The sequence below is a fragment of the Seriola dumerili genome, unplaced genomic scaffold (genome assembly GCF_002260705.1).
Source record: "Seriola dumerili isolate Sdu_G_001 unplaced genomic scaffold, Sdu_1.0 BDQW01000362.1, whole genome shotgun sequence".
NCBI classification, from domain to species: domain Eukaryota; kingdom Metazoa; phylum Chordata; class Actinopteri; order Carangiformes; family Carangidae; genus Seriola; species Seriola dumerili.
Window position 1 is genome coordinate 651,438 of NW_019174617.1, and position 22,400 is coordinate 673,837.

The 22,400-nt window shown below is 41.3% G+C and overlaps 1 protein-coding gene across 1 annotated transcript; it reads right to left on the reverse strand.

The window, feature by feature from the left end:
* Positions 1-566: 566 nt before the first annotated feature.
* On the reverse strand, positions 567-20,841 carry acap1 (ArfGAP with coiled-coil, ankyrin repeat and PH domains 1). Its single transcript, XM_022760774.1, has 23 exons — positions 20,310-20,841; positions 17,547-17,604; positions 14,460-14,579; positions 14,117-14,170; positions 13,862-13,920; positions 12,675-12,858; positions 12,327-12,371; positions 12,056-12,151; positions 9,593-9,667; positions 9,333-9,445; positions 9,062-9,113; positions 8,787-8,887; positions 8,464-8,575; positions 8,043-8,254; positions 7,879-7,948; positions 7,668-7,762; positions 5,385-5,578; positions 4,914-4,964; positions 4,502-4,677; positions 3,781-3,890; positions 2,558-2,668; positions 2,417-2,478; positions 567-772 (listed from the first exon to the last, which is right to left on the reverse strand). The coding sequence occupies exons 1-23, from the start codon at positions 20,360-20,362 to the stop codon at positions 675-677; spliced, it is 2,301 nt and encodes a 766-aa protein (XP_022616495.1). The 5' UTR covers positions 20,363-20,841; the 3' UTR covers positions 567-674.
* Positions 20,842-22,400: the final 1,559 nt, after the last annotated feature.

A 22,400-nucleotide genomic window follows, 5' to 3' on the forward strand; every position in this document is an offset into this window, starting at 1 on the left:
AATGTGAAATATAGAGCTTAAACACTTCAACACACTTAAATGTAAGTTTTGTATTGCGTTTTATTTATCATATGATACAAGTCTGAAGTACCTCACATCAATCGACAAAACAGACTTGAACAGCATCGAAAAATGTTCCAGATATAAAAAAAAATTAAATCTCAATTGACATAAAATTTCACTTTTTTGCCACAATCATGTCCATTTTCATTAAACATCTTCACTTTATTTTCAGGTATCGAGTCAATTCAAATGCTAAAAGGAACATAAAAACTCAGCCCTTTTTGGTTTACAAAAAAAACAAAAAAAAAAAACAATACATTTACTGGATTTAATTAGGAAATCTTGGCAGAGTGATGGTGTTACCCTCTGCTAGACATAAAGACACCTCATGCTGGTCTCATAAAGCTGTTCCAGTGTTTCCACTTGGACACAATTGTTCTGCTCTGACGTGTTTGCACAAAGAATTCACTGTTGGGAGCGTCCGTCCCTCTGAAGTCAACACCAGCTGAGCTATGACTGAACGTGTGGCAGGCAGCCAGGGAAAATCTGTATGTGTGTGTGTGTGTGTGTGCGCGTGCCTGTGAGCTGAATGCTAGCATGTATGTGTTTTCCAAGTATGTCCGGCTGAAATGTGAAATGTAGCATTGTACAACAGGTTGAGGAACAGCTGGTTAAGATTTGGGGTCCGCGCTGCGGCGTTTGAGCTTCTCGGGGTTGTTTGAGGCCATGTGTGAAAAGTCTCTGAAGATGTCCTGGTAGGTTTCATCACCTGGAAAAAACCGCAGAAGAAGAAATGAGCCTTAAAGCCAGAGATTTTTTTAAGATGATTACAAGCTTAAGAGCTGTTAACTTTAAGAATCCAAGGTCAAATTAATGCCATCTTTTCTGACTTTTAATTCTTCTCTTTATTTCTGGCCACATCCTCTATTTTAATGAGGCACAGCTGTGTTTGAACCATAACATCTTTCCGCAAGAGCTACATAATTTTCATGGGGACATATTCAATTTTAATGACATAAACTCCACCGACTATTTCCTGAACTCATTTAGAGTAGTAGCCCTAAAGCGAGAAGCATGCAACTGAACAAATAAACACACATTAGGGCATGCACATGCACTTTACCTCTTAGTTTTCAGTAGGTGGCACACTGCGCAAGCAGTTGAGACCAGCCGGACATCTCAGCAGGCAGAAGGCAAAGGCACATGAGTGCACACAACAAAGACACACAACGATAAAGCACAGCACGTCAAATACCGACCAGCAGTTGTTTCAAGCAGACAAAAGCCTCACGTTTCCATTCCTTCATGAGTGAAAACTGAAAACGGTTCACGCTGGAAACTGGAGAGAAACTTAACAAAAAAAGCCTCGAGGACAATCATGAAAGAATGGACTTTGCAGCTTGAAAAGGAGCCAGATGACAAAATGCAAACAAAACCCACTGTTAACCTTAAGCTCAAGGGCTACAGCACAGAGCTCTTGGACCATAAATACAAACAGTGTAAAAGCTCAAACTGTGTCACTATTCACAGAATAGTAGGAGAAAAATCGTCCTTGAGAACCAAACCCAACATTGAATTTAGCTTAAAAACTGGACTGAAAATAACAGCCTAACAAACATCAAGATACAAAACAAAACATGTACATGGTGTATGTAAAAACATCCCAAATATACAATATCAGATAAATAGGCCTGATATAGGTCTACTATATCTATACATTTTCTGAAACCTCAGTTACACAACAGTGACATTGGAAACACCCACATGAAACGCTCTCTTGTTGTTTATTATAGTTATTTGGAGATTTTTGTGGGTTTCAAAGTGCAGGATGATGTGCGTTTGTAATTGAAAGTGCATGTGGACTCCTGGGACGAATGTTTCACACAATGTCCGTCCTTTGTCTCACAAGACATTTCCCAGTCTTTGCTGATCAATAAATCTGTTTTCGTTTTACGTCCTTTACACTTCATACAGTCGTACCCTGTGTTCTGGCTCGTTCTTGGTTTACAAGAAGTGGATTTTATGCTTCCTCAGAGGAGGCTATTTTCTTTTTTTTTTTTTCTATCTTAGAAATGATGATGCATGTTTCCTTGAATGATACACACAAAAGGCCATAAAATGTCTGTGCAAACGCTGCAGATAAACACCACATGACCACATGCAAAACCAGTGATTTCACCAGTGATGCTTGACAACTAGCGGAAAACATTTCCACATTTTCTTTTTCCTTTTAGCTTACAGCCAAAAACAAGCCCAAATCCAGGGCTGACCTTTATCCCCCACTAATCATTTTGCCCCCCCAGAGCCCAGCCACTTATATGGTTCTTTATGGCCTGCAGGCTCTTCCTGGTGTGGGCCAGCCCACCTCCGCTCCCGCCCTGCATCCCCCCAGATCCCTGCCCCCCTGAGTGACCTGATTGGCCAAATGCTCCATCCATCTCCCGCATCTCCTTGTTCATTTTGGCAATCCGCAGCCTGAAAGAGGAGAGGAGAGCAGTTAGAGGTTTGTTAACTGTTTACGTTTCGCATCAGACGTTTCATCTTGAACACTCACAGGGTGACGATGTCGGCGTTGGCGTTGTCCACGGCGATAGTTATAGGGTCTTTCTGGTTCTTGTCTCTGGCGTTGTAGTCCGCACCTCGCTTCAAGAACAGACAAACCAACCTGGGAAAGAAGGGAAACGCATTAAAAGAGACTCTGTGATGTCGTTTGATAATGTGTGAATATTGCAAAATCCATCAATTTCTTCAGATGTGGTAGAAACACAGGAATGGACAAAGGTTCTTGTGGCTTATTACTTCCTGGACCTCTCTGGTCAAAAAGGGACAAGTAGAACAAATAGGATCTTTCAGGATCACTCAGAAATTTGCCTCAGTCGCTATATTTTTTTATAAACCTTATCCTTGAATGCACTGTCACGCTCAAACCAGACGTGCACCACAGCAGCGCTCAGCAATCTGACTCAGGCGCGGGGAGATTGGAGCCAGATTCAGCTTCAACTTTCAGATAAACAGTGAAATACTGGGCTCTATGTTATCTACATTTTCTCCCTTTTAGGAACATTTGCCAAACAAACGGTCACGTTCGTTTGGCAAAGATTACTTGGTGGAAATGTTGCTGTAAAACAAGCGTCAAACTGCACACAGTTCTGTGATGCTTTAAGATAAAATAAATTCAAAAACCTAATTAAAAGTCTTAAATTAGCGCTTGCAGGCTCTTTTGGAGTTTCTTCTATATTAATTTAATTCATCACTTGCTGAGATTTCCCACTTTACCCAACACTGAAATATCATTTGGTAGAACAAGGTGAATCTATTTAGCTCTTTTAGTGGCTTTGGGCGCCGTGCCTAGAGGCTTAAATAGATTTTGTGTGTGTGTATAAAGTAATCTGTTTATTGGTCTGCTGTTGCCTTTCTGTCTGATAAACCAAGCGGTGTCAGCCTCTGAGTTTATGAGATAAAAATGTTATTCACAGCGGTAATTTTGTTGTGTATCTTTTTTATTCTTTGTCTTACTGTCAGGCATCTGATTGGCCGTTGTTGTGAGTCTGATAGCTTATTAATGTCTCCAGAGTTACGTGGTTTTATAAGTTGCACTGCCCTCATGTCACCTTTTTGCACACAGAAGAAACTGATTCTTTTTGCATCTGAAGAGCCTCTTATCATGTTTTTGTCAGTTTTTCAATGCGAAATGGGACTGTTACTTCTATGTGACAGCACATGTGTGAGTGTGTGTGTGTGTGTGTGTGTATATATGTTTGAGACACTGTGTCCTACCCAGTGTGACCCAGGATGGTGGCGTGGTGCAGCGGTCCTCTCCCGTTGCTGTCGACCTGGTTGACGTTGGCGCTGTTCTGCAGCAGGAACTCACAGGCTGCCAGGGCGTTCTGGTTCCAAACACGACAACACGTGAGATGCTGTTTGGATTTTTATACACACAACCTACACGATCCTCTCTGAACGTCTCCTTACTTTGTCTCCTCGTCCAAACAGGTTAACACAACGAGACAAAAATGATAAAACCCTGCCGGTGGCACAGAAAGGCAGCAGGGAAAAGTGTTGATCTTATAATTTTACAACAGTAACAGGTGTAAGGCTAAAAATGCTAAGGTTAGCCCAAGAGTTTATCCTGCTAGCTGCATGAATATGGTCAGATAATTTCATGTCAATTATGAGATATTTTTAGTGCAAAGTGTATTTTGATTGGTGGGCGGTGCAACAGGAACGCTAACGAGAGTTTTTAAACAATTAAACAGTTTTTAAATAATTTACCGTCTCAAGAGTCAAGACTGTGACTGAGTAGATAAATGAATAAATTCAGGTGGTAAAAATCAATAGGATTCATCCTCTGGGGACATTAAACATTCACAACTATCATCATAGCTCCTCGAGCACCATAATGTTACTCAAGTAAAAAACGGCCTGCAGGTGTTGCTAGAGGACAGGTTGGGGGGGGGTCCATAAATATTCCTGTAATATTTGACGTGGTCTCCCTCACCGCTGAGACGGCCTGTATCAGCGGTGTGCTGGACTCCTCAGCCACATTGACCCAGTTGACGTCGGCGCCGTGAGCCAAAGCGTCGGCCATGACTGGGAAGTTCTGCAGGGCCGCTGATCGGTACAACAGCGCTCCCGGGTGAAGTCCGCTCAGATCCTCCTCTTCCTCGTCCACATCTGAGGGGAGCAGACAGTTAATTTCTCCTTTTTCAAAAAGGGAAAAGGAAGTTTTGACACGTTAGGGCCTTTTTACCCTTTTCCTCCTTTCAAGATTCAATACATATAATGTGGTGGTGTAACACTTTTCAAAATGTTCTAGTTTGACAGTCCATGTTAAGCACCTTGTACAAGCCTGTTTTTGCCAGCTCATACTGTATGCATGCATTAGTATGTGTGTGGGTGTTTTATCTTACCTTTGTAAAAGCTTGTATTGTTCTTTTGGACAAGGTCACAGGGGCTCAGCCCTGAGGAAGGAGAGAGAGAGAGAGAAAGTGTGTGTGTGAGAGAGAGAGAGAGCCACGATTACAGGTTTATTCTGCTGACTGCCACAACAACAGCACCCACATACACACACACACACACACACANCCACACACACACACACACACACACACACACACACACACACACACACACACACACACACACACACACACACACACACACACACACACACATAAATACAGCAGAGTAGGTCCTTAGGATTATCTGCTTTTGCTGGATCACCAAGTTTGGGGATTGTGTGAGTGTTTGTGTTCTTGTTTTGTTAACATCAGCAGGAGTAAGCGAGTGGTGAACTAGACAACAAACAAGTAAACCAGCTGAGTTATTAGAACTTTAACAGCCCACAGATTTTCCATCTCTCCATCGTTCTCATGGTTTACCTGTGACCCGAGGCAGAGTGGCTCGGTTCGGTTTGGGCTTGAGCGGCGGCCGCTGTACGGTCCGCTCCTGCGTGGCCGCCCGGTTCCTCCTGGCGCTGGATCGCCTCAGCGGGGGGTTTCGTCCGGTCTCTGGCAGCTTTTGGATGAACTTCTTTTCAACGTACTTTGATTTTATCCAAGACTCCTTGTCTCCTCTGAGGGGCAGAAACGAAAAGATTAGACAGAAAGAAAGATGGAGAGAGGAATGTGTGCTTACTGCTGATGACTGCGTAAACTAAACAAAAGAAGCCTACATGCAGGGCTTTGTTTGTCAGTATGTTTCTGGCTTCACTTGCTCTCGGTTTGACTCCACAACTTGCTTGGACAGCTGTGCAACATGAATGCTTAACACATGTCTCTTAGGCACTGAGTGTCTTTTTAATTAAGTGATAAATTCAGTTAAAAGGAGTCTATCTAGGACACAGCGTCTCCCTTCTTTACTCTTTATTACAGCAGAAATGTCAGATTTCTCCATGTTTATCAGCTGTGAACCATGAAGCCTTTGGTCCGTCCATGTGTGACTAAAAAATAAAAACAACACCGCAAAATAGGTAATATTTCAAAAAGGAGTGCGACACTGAAATAATCAAATGATGTGTGACAGGACTGAAAGCTCATGCCGCAGAAAGCATGCAGCCTCACGACAAGTTTCCGGACAATTTTAGTCACGATGTTAACCATCTGTATCTTGTACCTGTGGCACTTCCTGACTGCTGTGACACAAGAGAGGAGAGAAGAGGAAGTTAAAAAATAAGTCTAAAGAAAGTTGCAGGCTGCTGATATAACCATTTGTAAACCACATGGCCCTTTGCAGAGGGTACGTTTTTTTTTTTAAACTCAGCCGCTGAATCACTGAGTCGTGGAGAGCTGCAGCAAAATCTGCTCACAATCAGAGTGTGACGACTTAGACTTCGGTCGGTGTAAAAATATGTCGTGCACAGGCAGAATTTGACCTTCATGTGATGAACAGCAGGAAGAGATGACGAGCGTGTTGCTGTTGATTTCTGAGTGTTGTTGCAGCTGCAGTAACAGTCACGTCGTATCAACAGCTTAATAAATGATGCCAGAAAATCTTTAATCCTTGAAATTAATTTCCATCAAAGACAGATTTGTAGTACAAGTGTGGACTCTTGTCTCATTATACCAAACATGACTTATTTAAAAGGCAAACAATTAAAACTGTCCAAAGCAATCGAGTAATAAATACATTTTAATACATGATTACAATGTATGTATGTAATTTAATTCCACATGATTTATTTTTGTCTTTCGCGTCAGGATTTATTTTCCCTCCAGCATATTTGGTTTTCCATTCATCATTTTCCAAATCAGCGTGGTTTAAACGCGCCAGTGAAAGTGTGACTTCATCCATTTTCCTTTTAATGCGCTTTAGGCAGATATCGGTCAAACCATCCGGGGTTTCTCACATCTGTGGTTTGCCATCTATGGTAGACCATCTCGACTGCCAGTGGCTACTACATCAGTCGCTCTTCCTGCAACGTAATCACACTGTGCACCGCTTTCACAAAGACCAAACAAAGCTGACGTCTCATTTTTAACAAAGCATGAGACGACCTACTGCTAATATCTCAATAAGCCAAGATGTCTATTGTGGAAGTTGTATTTGGCCACCCGAATTGAGACTGATGCTGCGACACAGACCGGCGAAGCGAAGCGTTTGATTGACGGCCTCATAATTAGCATATTGAGATGATAAATTGTAATTTAGGCCACATGTTCGCAAAGAAAACTAAATCTCAGACGAGTGACAGAAAATAAAAATGTATCATGCGGAATAAATTAATCTAGAAATCTTATGTCCTTGGCCGTTCTTATTTCATTCCTTGTTCGTTTCTCCCGACTTAAAGGGGTAGTCCACCCATTTAGTACTGCACTTCTATAAAGTTCTATAAAGCGACTTCGAAAAGATGTTGAAATAAGAGTGGTCAAGACTGAAGCAACAGAGGCTGAGTTATCCTGACTTTTACCCTCTGGTGTGGCTCAACGTTAAGAAACACTGGGTTACATTTCCCACAATGCAACCAAAAGCATCTTTTCATTAGCTCCTTCCTGCCTGGTAAATGCCGACATCCTTCAACGCAGATGTGTACCCTCAAGCCTGAGTTTTCACAGCCTGAGTTGTACTTTCATGCGTGTGTAAAGTGTGTAAAGTGAACTGCACGTCTAAAATCATTGGAATGGCCCTTTAACGTCTGCACGTTGGACAGTATTGATGATTCGTACCTGGGACTGGACGGATGTGGCTTCTTGATGGTGATCTCATCGATCCGGGCCTCGTAGATCCTGTTGATTACTGTGTTTCCTAGTTCACACATCAACTAAAGACAGCACAGAAATAACATAATGCATCATCATTCTCACTGGAACTTTGTGTTGACACAGAAAAAGGCAATAATGAGGTTGTGTAGCAGTTGTAGTTAAATGGTTAAATTACCTTAATGAGCTCTGGCTCCCAGGAGTCCAGAGTCAGGGAGCGCACTTTGGAGAAATGGACTCCCAGGCTCCTGTTACACAGGAAAACTATTCAAACTCAGGTTTCAAGCCAAACGTGTGTATGTGCGTGTATATATGTGTGTGTATACGTGTGTGTGTGTGTACCTGTGTATCCCTGAGCAGACAATACAAAGTGTGATGCCCAGGTTGATGGAGGCCCAATCAGGACCGGGCTCTCCGCAGTCGCAGCACTGCCGGTTCCCCGGGATCGCCTGAACCTCCTCCAGCGCCTTGTAGCCCTCGCTCTCCTGATCTGCGCCTCCTCCTCCTCCCCCGCTTGCCAAAGTGCTCGTCGACATCGAGCTGCAGCGCTGTCTCTGATAACCACACACACACACACACACACACACACACACACACACACACAGATACAGGAATGAGGACACACAAAGGTATGCAACTTCCTCTGTACCTTCTCGGATTAAACTCCCACTGAGAAATGCAGATATAGAAGGCAGTGTTTGTGTGTGTGTGTGTGTGTGTGTGTGTGTTGGTTGTGTGTTTGTGTGTAGGTGTGTATTCTCACTGGGCTGTGTGGGTCCTCTCTGCGCTCCTGGAAGGCTGAGGCGATGCTGTTTTGGACGGCACTGATCCATGCTTGCTGCTGTCTTTCTGAGTCCGCCTGCAACAGACAACACCTACACACACACACACACACACACACACACACACACACACACACACACACACACACACACACACACATACACACACACACACGCACTGTGATCACCTCATTTCTGTGTACATGAGAAACGGACATAGACAAATTTTGACAAACTCACTTTGCAGGATGCACCATCACTCAAACACACATACGCATGAACACGTTCACCCACGCAAACTCACTTTGACGGGGAGACCACTTCAAAGCAGAACCGTCTCTCGTTTTCGGAGCTGGGCTTGACTGTGCAAAGACGCAAATCCTCCACGACAACTGTGGGCTGGTCCTGAGAGCGCACAGGAAAAACATGCAGGTCAGACTGCGCTTGTGTTTGCTTATATGTGCAAGTCTTTGTATAAATAAACCTCTTTGTTCTGAGTTTGGCTATACACGCTTCTGAGGAGATTATTTAAAAAAAAACAATGCATTTTAAAAATAGTGGTATTTATTTAAAGTATACCTTGAATTTCTTCTGATACACCAGCTGATTTTTTTGAATTGAAAACCAGCGTCTGGAGTAGAGAAAGAAAATGAAAAGGTCATGAAGTCCTTTGGATTCATTGTTGCTTAAGCACAAAAGGAAAAGACAAATAGTGGACACACACACACACACACACACACATGCACACACACAGCACAGTTTCCAATTGAGTGGACATTTAAGCTCTTTTAAGTGAGATCAGTGGAGGGAGAAAATCATCTGAGATAACGTAGTTGGGTAAAACCTGTACCTGCTCCAGGTCTTGAAGGCGTTGCTGGCTCTCTTATAGAGGTATCCTTCCATGGCGATCCCATTAGCTGCATCAGCATTGAAATCCATGATGGAGTCATCGTAGGACACATCCTACAAAATATTTTAAAAAGACAAATCACTGTGTGTTTGTCAAATTACAAGGAAGGGATTGGACACCTTTAGTTGTAGGTGTGACAGGATTTTTAGGATGTATCCAAAGGTGTTCTTCTAAATGTTTAAACAGTTTAACTTTATTACCTTTTTCTTGACGGCAGCATGTCTTTGCTCCATGTCCCTCTTCTCTCTGGCCGAGTTCAGGACGAACTGAGTGTGCTGTTGAAACAGAAATAGAGAGCGGTCATTCTCCAGACACCACTATTGATTTTTTTTAAATGATGTACATATTACTCCGCTCATAATAACTCTCATAATGCATTTCACTCAATTAACTCTTCTTCGAGATGCCAGCATCAAAGATCTCTCATGTATAATCTTTTAAGTTTCATGGAACATTTACTGATTTGCAGTTTAAGTGAAGTCAGTGAAGTAAAACAGGTAGTGATTCAGTACTTTGTCAAAAGATGCTTCAGTAGGCCGAATACAAACTCTGGGGTTAAAACCCAATGTGGAAATAGATTTTTTTTATTTAACCTAAAAGACTTTTTTTCTATTTGTGTCTGTTTAGTTGTCCTGTCTTTTCTGCCTGAAAACTTTCCCCTTTTTCCTTTTCTTGCCCTCTCTGACATGTTTGCCCGTGTGAGAAATTCAGACATGGAGAGAGATCAACAGGTTCGAGGCAGGTTATCACTCCTGCAGACTCTTCAGGAAACAGGAATTAGGAAGTGTTGAACATCCTGTGACAAACTGAGAAACAACCCTGGTGGTCTCTCTTATTAGAGCGTCTGTTCAGTGTATTATTCCTCCTTGTCTCTCCATCTTTCTGACTCATCTGCTTATTCTTGCTCCTGTCATTTCCTGTTGAAACAGGAAGAGCTTTGCTGTGGTTTGATTTGGCCAGTGATTGCTGACATATTCATTTCCTGTTTCAAATTCTTTTCATTTATCAAAAAACAACAAAAAACAGTCAACAATAATAAGACTGCTAATGTTCAAGGTTGGCTGTAGAAAAATGTTTTTCCACAGTCAAGAGGCAGGAATAAACCCTAACCATCACAAATGAAGGACTAACCCTACCCCCGAATCAATTTAATTATAAACTGAACCCTAAAACTAAGTCTTAACTATCACACAGACATTTAAATGTGGGGGTATACCGTTTCGGTCCCCACAAACATGTTGGACCCCACAAGTACAGTGGGCTCCCAGTTTTCGGACCCTTTAAATATAATAAAACAAATCCACACACACACACACACACACACAGACACAGACACACAGACATGTGAAATATTTCCTGTTGTTGCTCACTTTTTCCTGTCACAATGAAAGTGTGATGTCAGCTCGTGACTCTTCAACCACCACGCCCCCCAGAAAGATGCAAAAAAAAAACGTCTGATGCAATTCACACAAACAACATCTACTAACATTAAAGATATCATGTGTTTTATTGTATACAAACATGGTTTCAACAGGTCTTACTGATATGTTGTATATCCCTCACATTTTGAGTCCATTTCCTGCCTCATAATCCGTCTGCAAAACCTCTTTTTAGTCTTTGAAACCTGCATTGATTTCATCAGCTTGTGTACGCCTTCTCCTCTTTAACTCGCACGTTTCAACTTTTATGGTAGATTGGCGCCACTAACTGCAGTTATTCCGAAGATTCTGGCTTGTGTTTCATTTGAATAATTGTTGGAGGCTATGGGAGGCACACTATCAAACATTTCACGAGGAAAAGGCAAAGTTTAGAGAAGTATAAAAACACACAAAGACAGAATTGTGTGTAATCATCTTGTTAATCCTCAGATTTATCTTACAACCCCCTGGGTGGGTCCTCACCCCAAGTTGGTCTCGGCGAGGTATATATGTGATCTGTGCAGTGCAATGGTAAATTGGTGCGTGTAGTGAAAAAAAATCAGCCCAGCAAGATGAAAGGTCACCTAACTCTGTCTCTGCCAGCTAGCTTAAGTGAGCCTGGTGAAAGCTAAAAGTAGTAGCATTAGCTAGCAAGTCTGCCATTGCAAAAAGTGATTAGAGACGCCATTTACATTGAACCGGAGATGCATTCCTCTCCTCTCTCCCAGGTCCAGCCTAAATAGCTGCCTTTCATCACATTGCGACAACGGTATTCACTCCTTGAAAAGAAGGTGCTCAGGTCATGGGAACGTCACTGACAGCCAAAAACCTTATGCTACGGTTTTCTCCAAATTTAGAGTTAGTTAAACGAATAGTTTGACATTTTGGGAAGGATGTTTATTCACTTTCTTGCTGAGAGTGAGTTGAGTACTGAGCTAGAGCTGGAAGTCAATTAGCCTAGCTTACCAAAAAGACTGGGGGAACCGTTAGCTAGCCTTTGAACTAGGCTAGGTTAGCTGTTTCCCCCTGCTTCCAGATTTCCAGATTATTCCTCGCACAATGAAAGCACTGAACACAAGTTGCCCTAAGGTTAAGTGTCTGTTTTTCCTTTTTGTGATTTGTGCAGAGCCAGTTTCTTGTCTTTGATCGGCATGTTGGCACCTCACATGCCTGCTAGATGATTTGCAAGTGAAATAAAGTTGTAACAAAGGAAATTAAGTCAGTGGGGCTCTAACGAGCTGTTACCTCTTCATTCAGTTTCCGTCGATAGTCGTCCAGTTCTGACAGTGACTGGTGACCTAGTTGGAAGAACTGTGCCTGGGCCTCCATCAGCGACAACATCTGACAGGGAGCACGAGAAAACGTTTACGAGAACACCCTCAACAAAACCAGCAAAAAAAAAAAACTAAAACCCATAAACCATAAAGACACACAGTACGGTTTTACATTAAAGATACAGACACAATATACCAACAAAAACACAAGATGGACTTAAAATAGGTCAACGTGAACTCACTGCCATCAGAATGTCTGTCTTCTTCTTGGCCTCAATGACATTAATCTGAAACATAAGGAAGCAGTGGTTTCAGAAACTTCATGTTTCCATGACCAAAAACTCAGTGGCCAGTGAAACTGCTGCGAGCCACAACCACAAGCCTGGAGAGAAGCCTCGAGGCAAACTTGTTGTCATTTAAAACAGCAAAGGCACAACTATAATCAGATGTTATTTTCTCACATATGTAATCTACCCTGCATATCTATGTTTCTATGCGCACACACAAACACACACAGTGCAAGTTAATGAATTAATAATGAGACATAGAGAAAACGAGAGATGAGAGATCCTTCATCCCTTTTTTCTCACCTCCAGGACATAGTCCAAGGCCTCAGACCGAAAGGTCCTGCGTGCGTTGAGCAGAGCATGACTCGCCTCCTCCACTTCATGTTGCTTCCCCCGTGGCGCCTGAGCATTTCTGGCCAGCGCCCCCTCCAGGGTTTCACTGCTGCGCTCAAACTCCTTGCGCACATCTTTGAACCGACGAACATCTCTGGAGGACAATAAGGGTAGAAAAGAGGGTTTGGTTTAATCATTCTGTTCACATGTGTATTCAGTTTCCACTTAACAAATAAGTTTGTGAAATCAGGCTGTTAAAGAAATTACAGATGAGCCTTCTTTTTTTACATTTTGTTTCAGTACAAAAGCAGAAGCAAGTTATGGGCTGATTCAGGACCAAAAAAGTAAGTTACTGTCTTGTGGTAAGTTTAAAGGGGGACACTGGAAAATGAATTATAAATAGCATCAGGTTTACAAGTTATTTTGAGAAGACATACAAGTTTGTTCTTTAAGGTTTCCAGTCCCCCTTCAAATCTAAGACCCTTATTATATAATATACTTTCAAATATTTATTCTATGTATTTTTCTGTACTGTTTCAGTTTTGCATAACCACATTATATGCGGTTATAATGGGCTCTCATTATAGTTTTTCTGTCATATCACTCTGTATTATATCGTGCAAAATTATATTAGCACTGTTACTTTCATTAAGCTTTGACAGACTGAGTAGGTGGGGAGTGGGGATAAATGCAGTTATGTTATGTATTATTCATGTGTTTTTTGTCTGGTATTATATAGTTTGAATTCAGTAAAGTTTGCTTGAAGAAAACAGTGTCAGCATTTGTGTGTTCCACCAAGTATTTGATGAGAAAAGTGCAGACGTGCTAGCAGCTCAAACCACATTCAAAATGTGTCACTGGCTAAAAATTCAGCTAATGTCCTACTGTCACATGCTATCACACATCCTCTCTCTCATCTAATCTACCATATCATTCCTGCTAATGAGAGCAGAATGCAAGACAAAGTATGAGGAGAAGGAAAATTACGGATCATAAGCCTCAAATATTTTTTTCATGCGGTGGGCTAATGGCTGGCAGACATGCAGAGGAGTGACTCAGTCTGAAGAAGTGCATGAATTACACTGTGGGAGAAATGCACCAAATACAAAAAGACTAGGTGAAATAAACAGGGAAGGCCGCCAAAGCGGCTCACTCACTCTTTCACAAAGGTCTGCAGCTTTGTCTTGACTGACTTCTGTGTGGTCTCAATCACTTCCTAGCAGGGAAAAGGAGAGAGACAAATCTACTACAGTGAGCACAGAGAACTGTTAAATGTCAAATGTAATGCATTCAACGACGTGCTGCAACCTTGCTTGACCACATACTGCAGCTGATAAGCGTCATGACTGCAATGGAAACTGTGTACAGAGACAGTAAATCAAAAGCCTGACAAAAAGACAGACATTACTCACCCCCTGCGCCTCCAAGATAATAGACAGCTTTTTGGAAAATGTGCCCAAACACTCCTGCACGACAGTGATCTTAGATTAGACTCTACATTTCATCAAATCTTATCAACAATTTTCATGTTTTTCATCTAAAACAACCCTTTCTGTAAGTGCTCTCAAGTTCAAATCACTCAACTCAAAAAAAATAAAATGAGCATCTTCCAGATATGCATACAAGTTGAAAAGCATTTTCCTTGAACACACGGCACAATCTTAATGGGGAAATGTCGGTTTAACACTACATGGGAGATAACATTAGTGTATAAATAACTCCCTGATGACTGGTATGTCGGTATGCTCCTCTCACCTCCATCATATTGTCCCCGGAGCACTGGGGTCCCAGCTCCCGGAGGCCGTTGACAAAGCTCTTGCTGGTCTGGCAGTAGACTCTGCCTGCCTCCAGCATGGCCTGGCATTGTTTCACAAGCTGCAGGACACAGACATGCAACACCACAGTCAAATATCACACTCATCCTGGACACTTCAAATAGGAGCACTTGAGGCAACTAACGGCCGGTCATAATCAGTATGAATAATTAAACATAATGAGGAGTTATTCCTGGAGACCAACCATTAAAGCAATGAAACAGTCTGAGTGAGAAGTTACTCAAATTTAATGTAATCACTGTGACTACTGAATATAATAACCCACAGCTGCTGTTAAATACTGACCAGAGTTCTTTAAACTGCAGTAGAGTTGATTTTAAAGGCTCGGTATATGTACTGTACTCAAGATATCTTACACATTTACAGATATACAAAATGACTGCACATACAACATGACAGTTTGAGCTTTAAACAGTAATTTCTAGTAAAAAAAAAAAAAAAAAGTAAATTATAGCCACATTCATTGATTATTTTGGCCACATGGAAGAGGCAGAACAAGCTATAAACTAACCACACTTCCTAAAGTTGTTATGGCTGAAGTGTTAGCAAACATATAGCAGGCAAAGAACAATGGCAACTCTCATTTGGAGTCATGTTACTGGCCATAAAAGTAGGTCTAATATTTATTTAGATCAATTTGGTCTCCATAAACTCCTGAGGGAAATAACTGGCTCTTCAGCTGCTAAATGCTCCACTGTGTTTGTAAGCTAGCTGCTAGCTGCTAGCTAACTGTTGTAAGGTGCTTAAAACCAACAAAATAATGGGATTACCATTCATTTGATCCTGCAAAAATGATTAGTGCAGCTTTGAATTACCTATAAATAAAAAAAATTACAACAAAAAATAGATTTAACTTGACTTGAGCAAAAATAAAAGCTGAAACTGCAGCCAAGTACACAACCATGACCAACCCACACAGGTTTGTTCCACTTGTGCCTGATTAGGCCTCTCTTCTTCTGTGTGACCATGTACACACTGTGCTTAAGGTTACACTGAGTATTTTGAAAGAACTAATTATGCATTCTTCCTCTTATAAATGAAAATGTAAATTATAAGGCAATAAAACACTCTCTTAATCAATTCAGTATGTCCTGCTATTGCCAGTAGCTTATGATGGCTAATGTTAGCTAATGTTAGCAAACTGCAGATATTGCTTTGCAACTTTGCAACTGAACTGAACTGACTTTATGAGTCTCCTCCTCTTGTGCTATTGTTATGCTTTATCATTTCTATTGCTACACTGAGCTTGGTGACATCGTTATTCCCTCATATTCAGAAATAATTGAAAACAGGAAAAGAGGAACCTACACATATGTGACAAGATACAACAGGCCAATATGTCGGTGATAGTAACAGCCTGTTAATACATCAGTCACTCTCTACCGGGCAGCAGATATCGCCTCAGCTACCAGTTTTTTATGCACATCGAGCTAAAATAAATCCACTTTAATACAACAAATCCTACCTTCATGAAGATTATAATGCTCAGTTTTTGTAGAGATTGTTTTAGAGAGGTGTTGATTCAACTGTAGGAAGCTTTAGTTACAGGTCAACAGGTGTCCATTATTATTCTGTCTATGAGGGTATGCTAAATCATAGAAACACACTGAAAACTCTGTAAAATGCACCAACCACACCACAGACTACATCCTGATCTTAACTCAAGTACTGTTTTGAGGTACTTGTCCTTTACATGAGTATGTCCATTTCCATCCTTTATACTGCTTTATACTTTTCCAGTACTTCCTTAGTAAAAGGAAGTATTGTACTTAAACATATACTACATTTTATCTTACAGGTAGAGCAACTTTGCAGATCAAGATTTTACGTACAAAACATACGATTATCTTATAAAATATGACACATTTTATAAGATATTTATGTTGATACATAGACAATTAACACATAGATTAAACAATCCAACAGTATATAAAATAGTTAGAGCTAGCTCAACCTAGACCAACATTAAATTTAATCAAAGTTCTCACCATGCAGTATAACTCTTTAATACTTTACTTTTACTTAAGTGCCATTTTGAACATTTTGGATGCAGGAATTTTCATTCCAACTGTTACTTTTACATTTGAGATGATCGAAAGAACTTTATTCAAACGTTATGTTTTAATCTGTCCTCAGATCAGGCTTGTTACAGCGTGATACAGTCCAGCATTGCAGCAGAACAGGATTACTTTTTTTTTTTTTTAATCTAATCTCACAGTAATACGTCTGGTACTCATGCGGGGAGATTTCTCTCTCTGTTTCTTTGACAGTAGGGTCAGAGTTCAGCGACGGAGCAGCAACACTGGAGCTCGTACAGTCAGTTTTTTGCTCAGGAGGAGATAAAAGTTGCCTGAGGGGCTTGAACCCAGTTAGTCCAGTTTTTCTAAATCACTATGTCTCCCTGCTGCCACACATTAATCACTCGCATGTCTGAGGCTTTGCAGCGAAAGTTAAATAAAACAGATGCTATGTTTAGGACTTGCAGTTTATTTCCATGCAGTTTTTTTGTTATTTGATAAATCATGGAACAGATAGAAACTTGCCCTGCAGAGCCATAAACAGCACAGAGTGGCACTGCATCCTAATTTATGTTTGTTCAGTATCATCAGGGAACAGAAACACGGCATGCAACCTCTGAATTGAATAGATCTGAAACTGCAACATGTTTGAGCACAAATACGTAATGGGGAATATGGGTTATCGCATCAAAGCAGAACAAGCTGTAGTTCTCTCTGCTGCAGGACAATACGATGGGGAAGCCGCACCTGAAGCTACTTCCTGATCTATTTCAGGTTAAATGCACCTAAACCACCGCCACCAATCTCTCACTTCACTGCCTCCAAACACGAGGAGCATGTTTCCATCAACAACTGATACCTGTGTGTGTGTGTGTGTGTGCGTACGTGCGTGTTTGTTTGTTTGTTTGTGTGTGTGTGTGTGTTGGAGAGCACTGACTCAGGATGGTGTTATAAAAGTGGGTGTAGGTGTAAGGGGTGATGTATCTCACCTTGTCTAGTCTTGTCTCAAGTTCGCTCACATCGTTTTGGACGACTTCGATATCCGCTCTGAAACAGGCAAACACACAGAGTCATACACAGGATCTTGGTGTCAAAGGTCGCCATAAATCCACTTAGAGTAACACATGAACACTAGAGATATTCCTGTTACATTTTATGGAGAGAGGTCAGTGCCAAACATGTGGTGAGTTTGGAAGAAGTTGAAGTCAGGGTGATTTTAGTACTGAAATGATTAGTCCATTAATCTTTGAGACAATAGAGGGAAAATCAGTGGAGGATTTCAATCAACAATTAATTGTTTAAGTCATTTATCAAGCACATGTGGCAAACAAATGCTGCTTTTCTCTCTTTTACGTGACAGTAAAGTTGGTAAAAACTCTTGATTGGATAAAACAAGCAGTATGAAGTTGCCAACTCAGGTTCTGGCAACTTGCAATGGGAGTTTTCAGACATTTTATTGACTAAATGCTTCTTCAGAACATATTTCCATTATCATGAATGTTCCACATTTCATTGCCTCTGTTGCATGTTTTAATTCAAAGCCAACAGCGTAGCATTACAAGGTCTCGTATGACATGTTTACTCTCTTGTTTTTCTTTCATGTTTATTCGTGTACACTCTCTCTTTTAAATAAACCATTGATAAGTAAAATGAATGAATCGATAAATTAAAAAAATAATCAACAGATCAATCGATTTGTTGCACCTCCTCAAAACTTCCACAACAGTTAAAATAGTTTTCATACAACACTGTTTGTTTTGTTGTTTTGATGTCAAAATGAAGCTGCAGCGTTACTTTGATTCATTACGCCACATATTTCAGGTCATGTGCATATTTTTATACTTGCTTCATTGTGACTGAGCTCGACATATTTGGTATTTTTAGCAGTTTTGTGACCTTGAGTAGAATTTGAAATGAGTTTGTGTGTAGGCCTACAGACAAAACATCCAGTCTTTTTACTCCCGAGTATCTAATTGATTAAGTTTTTCCCTCCGTGTACAAACGTCGGCCTCCTCATTCATCTCACACATGTGCACAAAAGCGCCTCAGACGTCCTGTGCGTGGCTAGTTTGTCAGTTTTTGGTGTGACAGTCAGTATCTCTTTCTGTCTCTCATCTCTTCACATACCAAGAGCTCAACCATGTGGTTTCCGCTGCCTTCCACCAACAGTACAGAGACACAGAGAAAGAGAGAGAGAAAGGAAGAAAAAAAAAAAAAAGAGAAAAAGAGGCGAGACTGAGTGGAGAGAGAAGAGAGAGGAGGGCCTAGACAGACAGTAACTGTTTGTGTTTCTGTGTTTGTTAGTGCGGGGATGTTTGAATCAAAGCCTGAGGTCATGCCTTCTTGCAATACGACCAAATGACAAGTCAGCTAAGGAGAGAGGGATGGAAAAGAGAGGGAAGACTGAAAAAAGGGCCAAGAAGAGGCAGATAAAAGGATTCCTCTCTTAAAGAGACACGTCCTTTTCATTTCTCCCTGAACTAGTGTCACAGTTTTCGGATGCACTGGAGACAGAGAGTAAGAGAGCAAATTAAGACAGAGCTAAAGCTAAGTTTCCGCCGTGGTTCTCCCCACAGAAAACACACTTCCTGTCTCTCCTGTTGATCACCTCAGCACATCAGCGCCTCACTTCCTGTTGCCCTCCCACCCCCATCGTTACCTAGCAACAGGAGGCAGCACATTTGAGTGGCTGTCCGGCGTTGTCAGTGCAGCTTTCTGTCCCCTGTTTTCCTTCATTCTCCCTGTTTATCCGTTTAATTGACTGTGTTTACGTGTGTGATAACTCTGGCCTTCCCTCTCCCTCCTTTCCTTCCCTTTTCCGCCGTTCCTTCCCTCTGCTTCTCGGCCTGACACGAGACCTCGCCGCTGCAGCTGCCACAGCTCAAACTTTCCAGCACTGTGCAGGCCTCATGAATTCAATACAGGCAACAGAGAGAGACAGAGAGAGAGAAAGAGAGAGAGAGAAAGAGGGACAGGGAGAAAGAGAGGCCCAGACCCAGGACTGAAACATGCCAAATCAGCTGGAGGAGATGACACCAGCCACTGTGCCACAGGCAGGATGCCAAAAACTATCTGGGCACACCCAAGCTCTGTCAAATTCTCTCGAAGCTGCTTGCAAAACCAACTCAGTGACACTTCCCTTTCGCCCCTTACACCAGATGCTGATTCTGTGTTGAAACTAAACTGACTGTACATCATGGCTGACCATGCACAATGGCACCTTGATTAGGAACTTTAAAGGCTTTTTAAAAGAGGTTTTACGAGCTTAAAGTAAACTATTAAGTCGTGCATACATGGGGGATATCAAGAGTGTTTGTGAGTTTGTAACAAATGAGTATGATATTGAATTTCCAGGGTTGATACAAGCTTCCTGTGGTTCAATGACACATCAGACCTTATCCGACCTGTGATCAGTCTTTTCAGCCCTGCAAGTTTGCATGCCACATTCCTTTCATTGGCCAGCAGCTGAAACTGACTGAAGTTAATATTTTTTTTGGGGGGGGGTTGAAAAGCCACAGAAACAAGATGACGCCACTGTACCTGCCTGTAAATGAATGGTAAATGGTACAAATAGAACTATATGTTGTTTTATAAGTAGAAGAGAGTTTATCCGCCTTTGTAGAGCTACTTTAAGCTCAGCAAACTAAAGGAAAGGTGATTTTGAGGGGGGGAAGTTACTGCTGGAAATCATAGATCAGCCGCAACTCCATTGACTTTAACAATGAGTAAGGTGAAACAGGTGAAACTCTTACCTGAAGCGCGGGGAGTCTTTCAAACACTCCTCGAAGTCCAGTTTGACTGTCATCCCTCTGTTTGACTTCAGCTCACACACACACACACACACATACACACACGCTGCTTAAAGTCTTTGGACCCTCACTTTAGCTGGTGGTGGACAGCGGGAAAACACTAAATCTTCTCGGTTTTAACGCTCCACATCGGCGGCCTGACTCATGGTCCTTCGCCGGACGTTTTCTCACACACAAGTACAATTTGTATTCCTCCCGCAGCTCGTCCTGTTCGCCCGACCTGTCGCACATCCAGGGCCAGAGGACGACTTGTCACCACTTATGAATGAACCGCAGGGGACGTCAGTTGCGTTATTACCATCTTATCCGGCTAATAAAAAGCGAGATAGGATGCTGCGGAGGGCGCGAAGTTTATCGAAAGGTGTCCGTATATTGATCAAACCGGATCGATATTCCCAAAATGAGTAAGATTGAATCAACGGGCAGCCTGGGGATTGGATGTGAGCTTATTCCCACGGGTGCCTATTGGAGTACTACTCACTCTCTTACTCTCTCTCTCTTTCTCTCTCTCTCTCTCTCTCTCTCTACACTAACACACACTCAAGAGGTCCATCCCCCCCACGTACGTCTCTCTATTTCCGGGTTTCTTACTCATGGCAAATTGTGGTGAAACTGCACAAAATTAGAGGTTACACTAACTGGTCTATAATAACTTTTAGGCTAAACCCTCCAGGTTGCATCATGTTAAAAAAAATACGTAATTTAATGACCTCCAATCTAACTCTTGACATTTGATATCATGGCTTCATACAGCTGGCCATGTGGACACGCTTCTCTCCCTCGTTTTGGTTTCTGCAGTTGCTGTTTGTGTATTCCACTCCTTTCATTGAACTGTGAGACTCACATGCTGAAGACTGGGTGTGTATTCTTGTCTGGCAACCTTGTCTGCTTTTTTTTTTTTTGTTTGTTTCTTTTAGAGAAGGAACTATAAGACATCCACTGCAAATGAATACCTTACCTTGTATGGAAGCTCACGTCTGCCAAGAAAAGAAAAATTAACTAGATTAATATTCATGTAAAAAATGAGAAAACTCTGGTTAGTGAGATTAAAATTTGAAAATTTAAGTCACAATTATGATTTGCTAAATATATTTATGAGATACTGAGTGGAAATTGACTCACTAAATCAAATGATACTGTGTCAAAAATGTGAAATAAGAAAGTAAAAAGTAAAAGTGTGAAATAGTGAGTGTAAATAAGGACTTACAAAGTTAAAAAATAGGGAAGTTATAGATAGTGAGTTGAAATTATGGAATACCATATCAATATTTAAACTAACACGTTGGGTGACATTGGCCAATAGGACACAAAGAGCGCTCCTCCGCGTACAACTGTAAACATGGCTAAGTGAAAGAGGAATGATGATGATGTCGGTGCTCATGCTACAAGGTGTAACTGTGAAACAGAGGAAAGGTTAGTGGAGCTATGGCAACAACATTCCTGCCTCATTTTGATGTGTCCATGAGACACAAGACAGCCAGTATCACAAATAACACTTTTCCATTTTGTGTTTACATTCTTGTTCCCTAAACTTGCTCCCTGGCACCTTGTGATATGTCAGTGTAGAAGCTGATTTGTTGGGTACCAACTTGTAGTCCGTCATATCTTTTGGCCAAGTCACGGCAAGAATTTTTTAACTCTATAATTGCCTAATTTGACACAAAGACCATCATATCATTAAAAAATATTGCGTCATCTGACCTGGCATTAGTCAAAACTAAGACTTCCAGTCCTAAGTCAACAATAGGAGACACTCAGTCAAAATTGTGACTTATAACATTATGACTTCTATAGAAATTATGAGATATTAAATAAGAACAATGCAATATAAAGTCAAATACAAAGTCAACGGTTTACTAAGTCATGTTTAGTGTTGTTTAGTAAAACTCTGGACTTACTAAGACCTCATATGAGATACAAAGTCAAACCTATGACTTAAGTCTAAAGTATAATAGGCCCAATACACCAAACTTAAGAATTACTATATCAGAAATATGACATACTGAGTGGTTAGAACTAAGACTTAATAAGTCG

Excerpts from the sequence above, each read along its gene's own strand:
- acap1 (XM_022760774.1), bottom strand. The coding sequence starts at position 20,362 with ATGACAGTCAAACTGGACTTCGAGGAGTGTTTGAAAGACTCCCCGCGC. Across the intron at positions 12,152-12,326 it reads AGACAGACATTCTGATGGCA|ATGTTGTCGCTGATGGAGGC; the intron begins GTGAGTTCACGT and ends GCTCCCTGTCAG. Across the intron at positions 4,965-5,384 it reads CACTCTGCCTCGGGTCACAG|GGCTGAGCCCCTGTGACCTT; the intron begins GTAAACCATGAG and ends CTCCTTCCTCAG.